At 44.6% G+C, this 17,170-nt stretch overlaps 1 protein-coding gene across 2 annotated transcripts in view; it reads right to left on the bottom strand.

The window, feature by feature from the left end:
- The window catches only part of LOC141121353 (uncharacterized), a 106,965-nt gene that overhangs the window by 75,035 nt on the left and 14,760 nt on the right, over nucleotides 1-17,170 (bottom strand). Inside the window, exon 1 of one of the 2 annotated variants that reach the window (XM_073611101.1) lies at nucleotides 14,337-14,825. The exons of the other annotated variant lie outside the window; for it this stretch is intronic. Within the exon in view, the coding sequence (XP_073467202.1) occupies nucleotides 14,337-14,424 (88 nt within the window). The 5' untranslated portion in view covers nucleotides 14,425-14,825. Of the gene's footprint in view, nucleotides 1-14,336; nucleotides 14,826-17,170 lie in introns of those variants that run through there. 2 annotated transcript variants of the gene reach the window in all.

The raw sequence follows: 17,170 nt of genomic DNA, 5'->3' as shown, positions 1-17,170 counted from the left end.
GCAAAAAAAAAAAGTGTTTTTAACTTGTAAACAACACATCTAAAAAAAGAGGCTCGGTCCAGCGCAGTGCCGTATCGCAAAAAAAGAAAAATGGCCTGGTTATCCGGAGGGGGGGGGGGGGGGGGAGGGGTCTGGTTGGGGGGGGAGTAAATCTTCCAGGGCGCAAGTGGTTAAGCTCGCATTTAACTTTGCAGCATTGCCCTTTCAGGGGGAGTAGACTATCTTGCTTCCTTTTGGTCAGGGAATGTTAAGCTGCCACGTTGACTACATTATAATAGGATGAAAGTGGAAGTGAATGTTTCAAATACTTGACTAGCAGATAACGATCGCTCAGAACCTTTTCTGCGAGCCTTGTAAATCGTCTGTCTCTGTAAAGTGGATTTTTACCTTTTGGATATTTTAAATGGATCTGCATTGTATCTCAGTTTTTTTCTTGGAAGCACAAATTGTCTCCATTGGTAATATCATGGATTTTTACCCCAAACATGGAAAATGTGGCTTACTGGAACTTGTACTATGACCAGACTCATCTCCATTTGGATTATAAATATATATTTTTATATCAGGGAAACTTTATATTTCTTTACTAGGAATGGACAAAATTCACCGTAAGTTGTGTTCAATATGGGACATGTATTATTATTCCCTTTATATACTGTAAATGATACTTTGGTCAACGCTCATATCAACCCCAGGTTGACATACAGCAAATATTAAGTATAACTTTATAGATAGATAGATAGATAGATAGATAGATAGATAGATAGATAGATAGATAGATAGATAGATAGATAGATAGATAGATAGATAGATAGATAGTATAATTAAGTTACATTTTTAGTAATTGCTGTATATGTGTTGTAACATCCTATATAATAATTAGGATATTACAACACATATAGTTGCCCTGTAGGTGTTCACCACATATTGTTATATGGCATGGGGGGGGGGGGGGGGGGCAACAAAGCAGCTACTGGGGTGATAAACAAGGAAAGGAGGGAGAAATAAAAGTTTAAAGGGCATAAAATACATACTGTAAAAATTTTTGAGGGAAATCATTATTTTACTTTACTTTATTTGCACCTATACACATTGGCAGCATTGATGACTTTACTGCCTTACTTCAACTGACAATTGCGCGGCCGTGCGATGCTGTACCCAAATGAAAAATTATTCTTTCCCCACAAATAGAGCTTTCTTTCGGTGGCATTTGATCACCTCTGCGGTTTTTATTTTTTTGCGCTATAAACAAAAAAAAAAGAGCAACAATTTTGAAAAAAAAAATATTTCTGCTATAAAAAAAAAATGTAAAAAAAAATCTAATTTCTTCATCAATTTAGGCCAATATGCATTCTGCTACATATTTATGCTATATAAAAATATGCAATAAAAAACAAAAAATGAAAAAAGCTAATATCTTTAGCAATTTAGGCCAATATGTATTCTGCTACATATGTTTGGTTAAAATAAACCCCCCAATAAGCGTATATTGATTGGTTTGCGCAAAAGATATAGTGTCTACAAACTGGGGGATATTTTTATGGAATATTTATTTATTTATTTAATAGTGATGGTGGCGATCAGCAATTTATAGCGGGCCTGCAATATTGCGGCTGGACAGTCGAACACTAACCGACACACTGGGATAGACTTATTGACTTTTTTTATTTATTTATTTATTGTTTTTACTAGTAATGGCGGCGATCAGCGCTTTTTGGTGGGACTGCGACATTGCAACGGACAAATCTGACACTAATGCCGTGTACACACGACCGGACTTTTCAAGCGAACCGGTCCGACGGAACGAATCCGTCAGACATTCCGATCGTGTGTGCGCTTCATCAGACCTTCTGTGTCGAAAATTCCGACGGGCCTAGAAATAGAACATGTTTCAAATCTTTCCGAAGGACTCGAGTCCGAGCGAAAAATCAGTTCGTCTGTATGCTAGTCCGACGGACAAAAAAGGACGCAAGGGCAGCTATTGACTACTGGCTACGAGCTTCCTTATTCTAGTCTGGTCGTACGTCATCACGTTCGAAACGATCGGACTTTGGTGTGATCGTGTGTAGGTAAGTCCGTTTTGTTGGAACTCCTTCGGAACTCCGTCGAAAAGTCCTTCGGAGTTCAGGAGGACGAGAAGTCCACTAGTGTGTACGCGGCATAAGTGACACTTTTTGGGGACAGTGATCAGTGCTAAATAATATGCACTGTCACTGTACTAATGACACTGACTGGGAAGGGGTTAAACATCAGGGGCGCTCAAAGGGTTAAATGTGTTCCTAACCAATGTTTTACTGTAGTGGGGGAGGTGCTTTTACTAGGGGAAGACATGGAATCCTAGTCCTTGCTTTGCAGGAACACAGGATCGATGCCTTCACTCCTGTCAGAACGGCAATCTGCCTTCTTTACATAAGCAGATAGCCGTTCTGGCTCTCTGCCTGATGATCGGCGGGTGCCTGTGGACATTGACTCTGCGGTACCCACAGATCAGCTCCCGCTGTGTATAATCACAGCGGGAGTGGGCAGCTGGTGGCTCTTATATGCGCCCCAGACACGGAAGTGTCAGATCATGTACTAGATACGTGATCCAGCACAGCAGAGCCGCCTTGCCGCTGTATATGTAAGTTATACCTTTGGTAAGTGGTCAAGCTAGAACCCAATTTCATATAGATCCTGTATATGCCTCTTATATGGAGCCATTTTTCTGTGCTCGTGGACAGAAGCGAACGCAAAGGTAAACGGTATTCACACCACACATGTGAATCATTGCCACGAACGTTAGAGTGAGAGCAATAATTCTAGTGCTAGACCTCCTCTGTAACTCTAAACAGGTAACTTCTAAAAAGTGAAGCAGCTGACTTTTAATAAACACACACTCACCGGTCCCAGGATCCAGCGATGTACTTACCCGAACCGTCGCTGTTCTCCCTCTCCTCTCCTCTGAGCCGGTATTTCAATTGTGGGCACCTGGCTGTGACAAGCTAAGGTTCCTAACTCACATTCATACATACACATACTAAGGGCCAATTTACACAGGATCCAATTAACCTACCAGCATGTTTTTGGAATGTAGGAGGAAACCGGAGTACCTGGAGGAAACCCACGCAGGCACAGGGAGAACATGCAAACTCCAGGCAGGAGGTGTCATATACATATATTATATATATATATATATATATATATATATATATATATATATATATATATATATATATATATATATAAAAAACGTGTGACATATAAAACTGCAACTGTATTCTGGTCATCTACCAGAATAGAAATTCTCCTATATAAATGCCCCTGATTAAAGGGCTTTGAACCTGAAACAAGGGTACCAAAGAGTTTACTCGGATATTGGAGAGTAACTACTAGACATATGTACAAATATTCCACTGCAAGGAAATATGCATTTTTTGTTAACTGTCCATGTGTGTTTTATTATTTTTATCTCTTATTTTTCAAGAAATACCGATTTTATATATCTTGTAGTGTTGTTGCCATTCAAAGTCCTACTTTGGCCCCTTTCACACTTATATGACTTCAACTTGTCCCACGATTTTGTACTGCAAAATCGTATGACAAGTCATTCTCCATGATTTTCAATGACTACCATTCATACTGGCACGACTTTAAATCATGCCGACTTCAAAGTAGTCCCTGCACTACTTTGGTCCAACTTCCATGCGAGTTGATGTCCATAGACCTCAAATGTTAAACCCTCAAGTAGCATGCAAATCGTACCTGAATAATATAGACATGATTTCAGTACGACTTTGTAAGCACAAGCTGAGAATGGTTAAGGCCAAAGTTGTGGCAAAGTCGTTACAAAGTAGTACTGCTCCCAAATCACAGCAAAATTGCGGCAAAATAGCGCCCGCAAAATCGCGGTAAAATCGTGCAACTTTGAAGTCGTATAAGTGTGAAAGGGGCCTAAGGCAGGGTTTCTCAACTCCAGTCCTCAAGGCGCCCCAACAGGTCATGTTTTTAGGCTTTCCATTATTTTGCACAGGTGATTTGATCAGTTTCACTGACTATTACCACAGTCGTTTTGTTATGGAAATGATTAAGAGCTCCAATCGAGCTCAAGGTTATCTGCTGCTGTCTCTAATTTGAAAAGTGTTGATATGCATGCATATAAAAGTAAACACACTGAGACACGCTCAGTTTCGTTACTGTTACACTTCTAATTTATTCAAGGCGGTGTTAATGTTTTATACACACAAATACGTCATTGCTATGTCAGTCTAATAGGTACATCTCATTGGTCAAGATAGAAAAGAAGATGGATAATTTTCATAACGAGGTTTGGCTCTCTTTGTTCTTATCTCCAGTTCCGCGTTCTTCTGTGTGTGGGAGGTAGGGGGTACACGCCATTTTGAGAAAATATAGGAACAGAGCAAATCTGTATACTTATATAATGAGTAAGGAGAAAAATATGTATGCACATAAGAAAATAGACATTTTCAGATTACTATTATTATTATCTACATCACATTCCTTCACAATCCCCCCTAAAATGACTATTTTCTCTTTTCTGTCCCTAATACTAAAGGTCCTACTTTTTAGCCTGGCCCTTCTCCTCAGCAACTCTTTTAGGCTGTATATAGAATTGGGCAGCAACTGTTCACTTCCCTCCTCGATACAGCTGGAGAGGTGCAGTCAGGCGCTATCTATCCCTATAACCCTATAGGATTGTGAGATTATGGACAGGGAGTGATTGTAGAGGAGTGAAGGGTTTGTCATCTTCCATCATAAGGGGGTCCTCTTCTTCTTGGTGGAGAAATGTAGGTGTGCTATTGTCTACAGCCTTGCTCATTAACTTTTTTACAAAAGGTAGAATACAGCATATAATCAGGGCTAAAAGATCCAGGATTATTAATACCGTTACCCGTATCTGGGCGAACACCTTCTGCCACCCACTCATCCAGCTAAAATATTGATCCCATGGGTCTGTGATACCTGAGTTCTTCTTCAACTCTAGTGACAGATCTTCTAATTTCTTTATAGCTAAAGTAACCTTACCATTTGGGCCAGTATTATCAGGAATGTATGTACGACAGGTTCCCGGTTTTTCCTATGATTTTACAAAACACCTCCTTTCCCCACTAGCACCATGTCTAAGGCCATCCGGTCCTGGAATGTCATGTAGGAAGTGGGGGCTAACTGATCAGAAATTCCCTGGAGGGCATCTTTAGAGTAATTTACAAATCTCTGTTGGTTATAATATGTGTAGTGTCAGGTCACCTAGAGGCTGGGTGACAGATGCACACCGTTGGGATCAGGAGTGCACCGCAAGGTAGTGGTCCCTATGGCTGACTGCTGCGGATTGTACCCTGGGAGGTTCAGGAATCAGGTCTACTGGACCACTGACACAGATCCCACTGGGAGCTAGAGCATAGATTCCCCAGGGCGCGGAGTCTAAGAGCCAGCAGGTGTTCACCAGAGCCTCTAGTGGTGAGGATGGACTGCGCTGCAGTCTGGCTCCAGGTCGCGGCCCCCAGGGTCTCACAGCTCACGCTCACGGTAGACTACAGGAGAAGAGGAAGGAGGGAGCTGTCTGGAACATCAGGGTCACAGGCAAACAGGGATGGTCGGGAACAGGCCAAAGTCGGTAACAGGAATCAGATGTAGGAAACACAGCAAATACACATAGAGGCTAAAACACAGTGGTTGATCAGCACTGCTGGCTTGCAGTGCACAGGTTAATATAGGGTTCCCTGATATGGCCTGGGGTGGGGCCATGCTTAGAGGGGAGGTTACAAAAGCAGTCAGGTGAGGGTCAGCTGGTCTCTAGAGATGAACACATGGAGACAGGTATGCTGATCGACAAACTCTATTGCATAACCATGACATGTAGTTAATTCAATCTACATTCTTGCTGACAGTTGTTATGGGGATCAAAGACTCAAAACCAGCTTTTACCTGATCCCTGCCTTTAAACTCATCAGGGACCCCCCTTGTAACCCCTATGACATGTATGTATACATGAGGATCAAAGCTTCCGGAGAGAGCTGCTCGCTTCCTCCTCTGACTGTGTGCTGGGTCAGTGTATGTATCAGGGATATCTTTGGTTAGGATATGGGGGCTTTCTATTTTCATCTTTTTTGTCTAATGCACTCTGTGGTCGCCCATTCTGGCCCTGTGTTCCAACCCACTGGCCCCCACAGAAACCACAACTCTGTCCCCAGTAACTGTCTGTGTGGCATACATATATGTCCTTACCGTCAGGGATATCACTGTACCAATGGCATCACCATGAAGGGTCAAACGGACAAGGTACTATGTCACAGTAATCTAAGGTAAAGGTGGTCACATGTGTACCTGAAGAGTTACACCAAAACGTAATTATGTTATCATTTTTGTGATGGCCACCTCCTGGGCCCCTCCCCCCTAGATCAAACAGAAAAAGGATATGCAGCACCCGAAAACACGCTCTCCTGTAGTGATAAGCGTGCATTCAGGTGTTCTTCCTGGCCAACTTGACTGAGGGGGCTGTGGTCACCAAAACTTGGAATGGACCATCATAACTTGGCTCAAGGATCTCCAGACAGTAGTTGGTGTGGTCCTGCATCTAATTCAGGATCTGGAATGGAAGAAAACACCTGGACATGCATTCAGGTTAATTCTCGTGATAATGTGGTTACATAATTAGTCAACACATCAGACTGTAACTGTAACTGTTGTGGAAAGTAACAACCAAGTCTGGGAGCTGAACCAAACAAAATTTCATAAGGGGATAGGGCATGTTTCCCCTGGGGGTGTGTCTGACACTGAACAGGGCAATGGGCCAACTCATGTTAGTCTATTGGGCCATCTTTAACATCCTGTTTTTAGTGTCCCATTCATCCTTTCTACCTTCCCGCTACTCTGAGGGTGGTATGGGATGTGTAGTGCCAACTGAACCCCCAGTGCTGCCCAAATCTCTTTAGTAAGGGTTGTTGTTAGGGCTGGTCCCTGATCTCTCAATATCACCTCTGGGACCCCATATCTACATACTATCTTACTCAGTAATTTCTTAGCTGTGGTCCTGGCAGTCATGACCACTTCCACTAGGGCGTATTCGAATCTGCCACTTCTTGGCACTTGAGAATGATCAATTTGCATCCTCTGGAATGGGGTATAGGGCTTTTGCCAGGTGCTTCTTCTGTGCATTCTGGGTTACATTTGGTGCAGATAATGCATGATCTGCAGAAGCTGTCGGTCAGTGGAGTAACTCTTGGTGCAACACTTGTTGATAAGAGAGTTCATAAAAGTCTTTGTCAAGTGGGCAGCTCCATGTGCCCATTGCACCACGGCTGGGTACATACTCCTGGGTAGACAAGGCTTCTTGTAGTTCTTTTAGATAAACTCTGTCCACTGGGAAAGTCTGTAAGGTAAGCACGGGGTGGTCTTCTTCTACCACCCTGCTGTCCACTTCCCGCGGACCACCAGCTGTCTGTTTGGCAGCTGTATTGGCTCGATGATTGCCTTAAGCTTCTTTTGAGTTCATTTTGTCGTGTGCTTTTACTCAGAATAGTCACTTGGGTTGGGAGAAGCAAGGCATCAATCAAGTTTTCACAGGTGTTCCTGCAGCCATCAGGAATCCTCTGTCCTAGATAACACCATAATCATGGGCAATGCTGAAAGCATATCTTGAGTCCATGAATGTTGGCTCTTTTTCCCTCTGCCCATTTACGTGCTGTAGTAAGTGCTTATAGCTCTGCCTCCTGTGTAGACATCACCGGTGTTAAGGCTTCAGCTTGTAGAACAGTGTTTTCAGTGGTGACCGCGTGTCCTGTGCGGTCACGGGGGTAACAAGTCAAGACTCTACTCCTCCTCCTCCTTTCCCCCCTCGAGAAGTGGAAGAAGGGTGGTAGGGTTCAGTGTTTGACAACTTAATAGAGTAATGCTGTCCAGTAGGAGGGAACACAGGAGTCTCAAGTGTCTGGTAGTGGACAAGTGTTTCGGCTGGATCTTGGTTGAATATGGCAACAACGTCATGGGGAACAAGCAGAACGAGGCAGTGTCCGAGGACCAAGTTCAAAGTTTTGTCAAGCAAGTCTTGTGTAGCAAATCCAGCTCGCAGACACAATAGGCCTCCTCTTGCTACCGCATCCAGCCGACAGGAATAATATCCTATGGGGCGTAGGCTGATGCCGTGTGATTGGGTGAGTACACCTGCAGCATGTCCCAGACGTTCGGATACAAAGAGCTTGAGCGTTTTGTCGTAGGCTGGGAGCCCTAGCGCCGGGGGTGGCGCACTCAAGGGTTTCAAACTTTAGATATTTCTTCAGGAGACATCTGGAAGGGTCTGATTGCAGAGCATCAGTAGGAAGGCTTCTGGAATCCATGCTCTGCACTAGGAAATTAGTCCAAGGAAAATGACAGGTGTTGAGCACCACTGCAATTTGGGCTTTGAGGCTCTGCAGCCCTGGTTGGCAAGATAGCACAACAGGCTTTCTGAGGTGACTTCAAGAGGGGGTAAGTCAGCTGCACAAAAGAGAAGGTCATCAACATGTTGGAAGAGAATCACTTCCGGGTGTTCCTTTTGTCATGTGTCAAGGATGATAGCCATAGCTTTTGCAAACTGGCTTGGAAAGTTCTGTGCCCCTTGTGGCACAACTGTTTAGGTATGTTGCCGTTTCTTTCCGTGGATGAATGCGAAAAGGTACCAGCAGAAGGGGTGAGGGTGGACACTGAAGAAAACGTTTGTAAGGTCCACCTCTGTGAGGTATTTTGCAGTCAAAGGCATCCACAGTAGGTACCTGGTTCTCTTTTTAGGATTCTCTTCTTGGGGTTATTGTGGTTTCCGGGGCAATGAAGCGCCCTCTTTTAGCTTGACTGAAACTGGTGGCACCTTTAAGTTACCGTTGTCTCCCGGTCCTGTGGACCATAGGCACGCAGGGATTCTGTCAAGTACTTCCTGCAGTATTGAACTTGAAGTTTTTTTCTTCATTAAGTGTCATCAGGAGAGGCAGAGAACACAAAGCAGATGAGTCTTCTAAAGATAGGGGAGTATGTAACTTCACCCCCCTTCAGGCGTGTCCTGATTGAGGCCTGTAGTCTGGACAACACATCAGCTCCTAGTAGATTCAAGGGACATGTAGAGGACACCACAAATCTGGCAAGCAAATCAGGAAGTGGAAAGGAAAGAATTATTAGGCAGGTTCACCGCTCTCAACACACTTTTGGCTGCACCCCTGTCAATGAGGAAAGTGGTAGGTTTTTCGTCTGGGACATCTTGGGGCTCTGCATTCTTTTTTGAAGTGACCCCGTTTCCCACAGTTGTTACAGGTGATCCTTTCCCTGGTATTGGGCAGTGGTGGTGGACTAGTGTAGGTGGGATCTTCGTCATGGGTTACCATGAGGGGCGTTGGTTTTTTACCTTTTTGATTTTCTATACCTCTGGCCACCAACAATAAATCAGACATTTTCATTGAATAGTATTCAGGGCGGGCCACCATCAGGCCTTTTCTGATATCCTCCCTGAGCCCTGAAACAAAAGCAGTTGATAACATGTGTGTGTGTGCCTTTATGAGTCTAGCATGATACTTCTTCACAGACTCCCCTTTATCTTGGGTAATATCTTGGATTGTGGTCTTCTGATCCGTCAACTTCTCCTTTGCCCAGTCGTGGAGTTGTGCACAGAACTCCACGCCTGAGGTGTAGGAAGTGGCACTTGTCAGGCAGGCATCATTGAAGGCCATCTGCATGACTGACCAAAAGACATATCCTGCTTTGATTTGGCATAGGCTGATCAAGTCTCTCCAGGCAGCTGAGTAAGTTTCTTGTATTTGCACTATCCTGTGGTAGAAGGGAATTGGCTGCTTCTCTGGGTCAGGCAGACTTGTCACTAAGGCCGCTGCTTGTGATAGAGTAAAAGCGACATACATCACTGGTGCCCCTTCTGGTAACCGAGACTGTTGTTGGGGCGGGGGCTGACAAGAGGCACTGTTCTTTACGGTTGCCAGCATGTGTTTGAGATCCTCTCGGAACTGAGAGTCTGGAGCCGGATTGGGGGTTAAATCAGTGGGTGGCCTTGCTGCCTGCTGTCGGGCTTCCCACTCAGATGCTTCTTCATCATTAACATATCCGGCCTGGGAATGTGATGCTCCCGTATTGGGGAAGACAGGTGTGTGGTATGAACCATCTTGGTTTAAAACAGCGAGGGCTGGGTACAGGCTGTTTAAGCTTACTGGGTGTACCAAGATGGCCGCCGGCAGGAAGTGCACTGGACTGGGTAGAAAGTGAAGGCATGGGTGCACTAAGATGGCCGCCGGGCTGAGTTGTCACAGTGGGTTGTGCTTGGGTGGTGAGAAAGGAGTGGTTGTTAGACGGAGGGCAGTGCTGTCCCTCCCCTCCTTTGTTTAAAGTTCCAACATATCATCAGCTATACATACATAATACAATCGCCATCTTTCTTAACTTCCTTTATCCAATTTTCTTTATCACACAGGATTTTTCTCCCTGTTTCTTCTGCAACATAACTTTCGTCACTTCTTTCAACTTTGTTAACTATTTCAACATCTTCTTCTCTCCTTCTTTACAATATCACTTTCATTACAATATCACTTTCTGTTTCTCGGCTAACGGCTTGAGAGGGGAATACATACAACCAAGGAGTTAATATTTTTCTCAGCGTTCTTATCAGCAAATTCCTTCGGTGGGAGCTCATAAGACTAATGTACGGTTAATCTCAGAACAAGAACAAACACATTAGGGGTAGTGAGGAGCAACGGCCCGCGACCCAACAGATCTCCCGGGCAGCCCCCCTCCGACTTTAACCAGTCCCCACCCCCTCTCGTGTATATAGCAAACAATAAACCACAAATACAATCACGACAGAACATTACACCTGCCACTCTTCGAACCGTAAAGCCTCAGCAGGCTAAGATAATCGCAAGGGCAGACCACCCTGTAAAATAAACACGTTTATAGACGTTTGCCACAAGGGAAACAATCTCATCTCAGAGGCCGAAAGCTCATCTGGAGATGAGACTACCCATTCACACATGTAGCACTTCAGGCTGCAAAGCCAGCAGCTGAAATTCCCCTCAAAGGTTCGTCGAACCTAGAGTAACAAGTCTACAACGTTTGCTACACGGGAAACAATCTCATGCTAGAGGCCAAAAGCTCATCTGGAGATGAGACTACCCATTCACACATGTAGCACCCTTAGACTGCTGAGTTTCGTAGCCCAAAGAATGGCAGACAGTGAACAAAGAATACAGTCAGCAGAAACCCATTGGCAGGTTCGTTAAAACAACCTCAGGCGAGGAAATACCTGCCTCTAAAACAGTCTCAGCATACCGACAGAATCCAGCCGTCAACCGAAAGATAAGAGAGTCGTACAGTGGTAAGAATATCAATCAACTCACCGGTACTGTTAGGGCTGCGCAAACCCCACTCTCATTAATCAGTTAACGCCCGAATGCTTGTCGCGGTATAACTTCGACCGTAGCCTGAGGTTCCCGGGTTTCGGCACCAACTGTTATGGAAATGATTAAGAGCTCCAATCGAGCTCAAGGTTATCTGCTGCTGTCTCTAATTTGAAAAGTGTTGATATGCATGCATATAAAAGTAAACACACTGAGACACGCTCAGTTTCGTTACTGTTACACTTCTAATTTATTCAAGGCGGTGTTAATGTTTTATACACACAAATACGTCATTGCTATGTCAGTCTAATAGGTACATCTCATTGGTCAAGATAGAAAAGAAGATGGATAATTTTCATAACGAGGTTTGGCTCTCTTTGTTCTTATCTCCAGTTCCGCGTTCTTCTGTGTGTGGGAGGTAGGGGGTACACGCCATTTTGAGAAAATATAGGAACAGAGCAAATCTGTATACTTATATAATGAGTAAGGAGAAAATAGACATTTTCAGATTACTATTATTATTATCTACATCACATTCCTTCACAGTTTCATCTGGGGGAAATCCTGAAAACATGACCTGCTGGGGCGCCTTAAGGACTGGATTTGAGAAACATTGCTCTTTGGTCTCTGCTAAAAATATATATATATATATATATATATATATATATATATATATATATATATATATATATATATATAATTATAATGTGTGTGGGTTATAAGTAATTTTCTAGCAAAAAATACTGATCTAAACTTGTAAAAAAAAAGTGCCAGAAAAGTTGTCCATTGGCATTGTACCTACTTAGATGACTTGCACTCGTATTTCTGGTAAACAGCCTAGGACATGTCTGGACATGTTCCTATAGCATATGTATAAAGAATATTACATTCAATTCTATATGTATTGATCACATAATGGAACTCTGTATAAATATGACTTATGATTTATCTACAAACACAAGCAACAACCTACAAAGTTATGCACAACTCTGCACCAACCTCATCTCAAAATATCACCCAAACCACCCTCTTCACTCCTCCCAAGACCTCCTGTACTGGAACAGATTCATCCAGTGCCTTGGACAGAGATTGGGAACTGTGCCCCTCTACCCCACAGCTAATACATGTCATAGAATGTATACCCCCTTGCCCTGGCTGCCCATGGTGGGCATGGTGTGTGCACTGCACATGCGTGGCCAATTTCTTATTTTCTAGCAGCTAGAGGGTAGTTGCACATGCATGGTGTGTCAGCTGTGGGTGGATGGGGTGGAGAGTGGGCATGTTGGGGCACAATGTGTCTCACATACTTGGTGGTAATTGAGCTGTAGAGGGGGCTTCTCTTGCCCCTCTTGTCCAACACCCCTGGTAATGGTGATAGGAGATGTGAGGACATAGAGCATGAGGAGGCTTGATGTAGCTGGCAGTGCCAGCTGTTGGTTGAAGGATACAGATGACTGTGAATCACCAGACAAGGACCAGAGGCTGGGCATTTAATCAGAAGATATGAGCATAGCCAGGACACAAGCGGTACAGGAACAGAAAGCAGAGGCAGTCACGTTACAAGCTGGGGTCAGTTCCCAGCCGAGCAGCGAGGTACAGTAACGCAAGGCAGAGGCAAAGTCAGGGTACAAGCCAGGGTCATATTACAGCCAGAAAGAGAGGTACAGGAATGCAAGGCAGAGGCGGAGTCATGATACAAGCCAGGGTCAGATCACAGTTGGACAAAGAACTACAATAACATAAAGCAGAGGCGGAGTCAGAATACAAATTGTCAGAATACAAGGTCAGTTTACAGCTGGGCAGCGAGGTACAGGAACACCAGGCAGAGGTGAAGTCAGGGTACAAGTCAGGGTCAGTTCACAGCCAGGCAGCGAGGTAGAAAAAATGACGGGGTACAAGCTGTACAAGCTGGGGTCAGTTCACAGCCAGAAAGCAGGGTACAGGAATGCAAGGCAGAGTTGGAGTCAGGATACAAGTCGGGGTCAGATCACAGCCAGACAACGAGGTACAGTAACATAAAGCAGAGGCGGAGTCAGAATACAAGCTGAGGTTAGATCACAGCCAGAACGTGGGATACAGGAATGCAAGGCAGAGTTGGAGTCAGGATACAAGCAAGGGTCAGATCACAACCGGTCAACAAGGTACAGGAACACAAGGCAGAGGCGAAGTCAGGGTACAAGCTGGGATCAGTTCACAGCCAGAAAGTGAGGTACAGGAATGCAAGGCAGAGGTGGAATCAGAGTACAAGCCGAGGTCACAACAGGTAGGCAGGAATCCAAAGATAGGTCAAAGGCAAGCCAGCTCATGCACAGGAAGGCAAATGTAGGAGGTCAGGGCACAGGGTAAGCAAGGACTAAAAACGACTAAACAATCTGTCACTCTGGTTGCCAATGACTGATCTGGAGCATGCATGTGGTGAGGGGTGCCCCCCTACTGCTGCACTTGGGGTGGCTGCCCTTCCTGCCCACCCCCTATCCTGACCCTGTCTCCTTCTCTGTAGCTCCCTTGTTACCTCCTCCGTGCAGTACTGCTCCAGGATTTCACCGGAGCCATTCCAGTCCTCTGGAACTCCTTACCCCAATCTGTCCAGCTCTTTCCTACTCTCTCCACCTTTAGGCAATCCCTTAAAACCCATCTCTTCAGAGAAGCCTTCCCTACCTGTAACTACTAATAATTATTAAACTGTACTCTTACTTTCTCTATCAGATGATCCCTAACAGTTATTACCTTTTCATGTAAATCCTGAATAATAGTAATAATAATATTGTGCAAAGATCAGAAAGTATCCACTGACATTAATGATAGAAACAGCATGACTACATCACAGAGTCCTCCACATTGCTATACCAATAGGTGACTGCGTACTACAGCTATGTGATCTCTTACATACAAACATAGTAGGCTACAATGCGAAGAGTTTGTACCAGTTAGGAAAGTTTACAAACTACGGTAATCAAATTATTTAAAAAATGTACTTACTGCACACGATAAGCAGCAGGATTATTAGCAACCACATTTTCCTATTAAAGACCCCACCAAAACACAACAACCCGGTCCTCTCTGGCATGTGTGCTAAATTGCACGTGACCAAGTTGTGTACAGCGGCTGACAACGCCTCCCCTCCCCTACGCCACGACACGCCTTCCCTCCCTTACACCACTCCTCCCCTTTACTCTATGACATATGACAATGAGTCATCGAGTTTTGCACGTATAGTATACGTAACCCTTCAGCTGCCTGAACTTTTTTTTTTTTCACACACATGATAAAATGCACATTTTTTTTTTTTTTTACACCAAAACATAATTAAATCCCATCAAGCAAATATAAGTTTTCTGAAAGCAGAGGACCCAAAGTATAAAAATATGGTTGTTGCAATTTATTATATTGCACAATTTTAGCACACCTGTTTATCAATTCTATATTTTCAGTGAAACATACACTATATTACCAAAAGTATTGGGACGCCTGCCTTTACACACACATGAACTTTAATGGCATCCCCAGTCTTATGCCCCGTACACACGGTCGGACTTTGTTCGGACATTCCGACAACAAAATCCTAGGATTTTTTTCCGATGGATGTTGGCTCAAACTTGTCTTGCATACACACGGTCACACAAAGTTGTCGGAAAATCCGATCGTTCTGAACGCGGTGACGTAAAACACGTACGTCATGACTATAAACGGGGCAGTAGCCAATAGATTTTGTCTCTTAATTTATTCTTAACATGCCTGGCACTTTGTCCGTCGGATTTGTGTACACACGATCGGAATTTCCGACAACAGATTTTGTTGTCGGAAAATTTTATATCCTGCTCTCAAACTTTGTGTGTCGGAAAATCCGATGGAAAATGTCCGATGGAGCCCACACACGGTCGGAATTTCCGACATCACGATCCGATCGGACATTTTCCATCGGAAAATCTGACCGTGTGAACGGAGCATTAGTCTGTAGGGTTCAATATTGAGTTGGCCCACCCTTTGCAGCTATAACAGCTTCAACTCTTCTGGGAAGGCCGTCCACAAGGTTTAGGAGTGTGTCTATGGGGATGTTTAACCATTCTTCCAGAAGAGGATTTGTGAGGTCAGGCACTGATGTTGGACGAGAAGGCCTGGCTCACAGTCTCCACTCTAATTCATCCCAAAGGTGTTCTATCGGGTTGAGGTCAGGACTCTGTGCAGGCCAGTCAAGTTCCTCCACCCCAAACTCGCTCATCCATGTCTTTATGGACCTTGCTTTGTGCACTGGTCCAAATCATTTGGTGGAGGGGGGATTATAATGTGGGGTTGTTTTTCAGGGGTTGGGCTTGGCCTCTTAGTTCCAGTGAAGGGAACTCTAAAGGTGTCAGCATAGCAAGACATTTTGGACAATTTCATGCTCCCAACTTTGTGGGAACAGTTTGGGGATGGCCCCTTCCTGTTCCAACTAGGGTTGCCACCTAATCCATTTAAAACCAAACACATATTAATTACACAGGTTCTGCGGCTGATTATGGTGGTAATTAAATTCACTTGGTGCCTTATCTGCATTAAATTATCTTCAGAACCTGTGTAACTCATATGTGTTCGGGTTTAAAGGGATGAGGTGGCAACCCTAGCTCAACCCCTCAAAAACAACCCAACACCATAATTTTTGGGGATGGCCCCTTCCTGTTCCAACATGACTGCGCACCAGTGCACAAAGCAAGGTCTATAAAGACATGGATGAGCAACTTTAGGGTGGAGGAACTGACCTCCACCCTATAGAACCCCTTTGAGATGAATTAGTGTGGAGACTGCGAGCCAGGACTTCTTGTCCAACATCAGTGCCTGACCTCACAAATGCACTTCTGGAAGAATGCTCAAACATTCCCATAGACACACTCCTAAACCTTGTGGACAGGCTTCCCAGAAGAGTTGAAGCTGTTATAGCTGCAAAGGGTGCTCTTCAGCGATTGCACGAAGCAAACAAATATAGCAATCTGCACTGGAAAGCACCTAACAGACTCGTGTCCTCTCTCCTCAAACTCTCTTACCTTCAACCCCCCTCTCCACCCACCTACTTATACATATCACCCTGCCTTTTGTCCTCTCCTTACTACTGCTCCTACCAACTCTTGCTCATTCTACATCCATATACTGATAAAACCTCCAGTACTCTGAGACATGCCTTTCACATAAATCACATTCCCACATTACCTCCCTCACCCTCCTGCTTCTCCTAATCTCTGGTGACATCCCCAAACCCTGGGCCACCATCATCTGTCTTTGCCCAATGCTCCCATCCCCCTACACAATCTGGCAGGAGCCGCAACGCACAGAATTTGGTCTCTATTCCTCTTTCCAAAACCAGCCCCCCCTTTTCCTGTGCCCTTTGGAATGCACGCTCTGTCTGCAACAAACTCACAGCCCTTCACGACCTCTTTATCACAAATTCCTTTAACCTACTTGCCATTACTGAAACCTGGCTTCATAAATCAGATACTACTTCTCCTGCTTCACTCTCCCATGGGGGCCTTCTCTGGACTCACTCCCCCAGACCAAGTGGACGGAAGGGAGGTGGAGTGGGAATCCTTCTAGCCCCATGCAGCACCTATCAGGTACCTCACCCACCTCCCTCTCTGACACTCTCTTCTTTTGAGGCACATTGCATTCGTCTATTCTCTCCCATTTCTCTAAGAATTGCTGTCATCTACCGGCCCCCTGGACCGGTATCAGCCTTTCTTGATGACTTCTCTGCCTGGCTACACTACTTTCTCTCTTCTGAAATCCCCACAATTATTCTCGGTGACTTCAACATCGCTGTTAACACTAATGCCCCGTACACACGG

Source organism: Aquarana catesbeiana, linkage group LG01 (genome assembly GCF_042186555.1).
Source record: "Aquarana catesbeiana isolate 2022-GZ linkage group LG01, ASM4218655v1, whole genome shotgun sequence".
NCBI classification, from domain to species: domain Eukaryota; kingdom Metazoa; phylum Chordata; class Amphibia; order Anura; family Ranidae; genus Aquarana; species Aquarana catesbeiana.
This window is presented reverse-complemented; position numbering and strand designations above follow the sequence as displayed.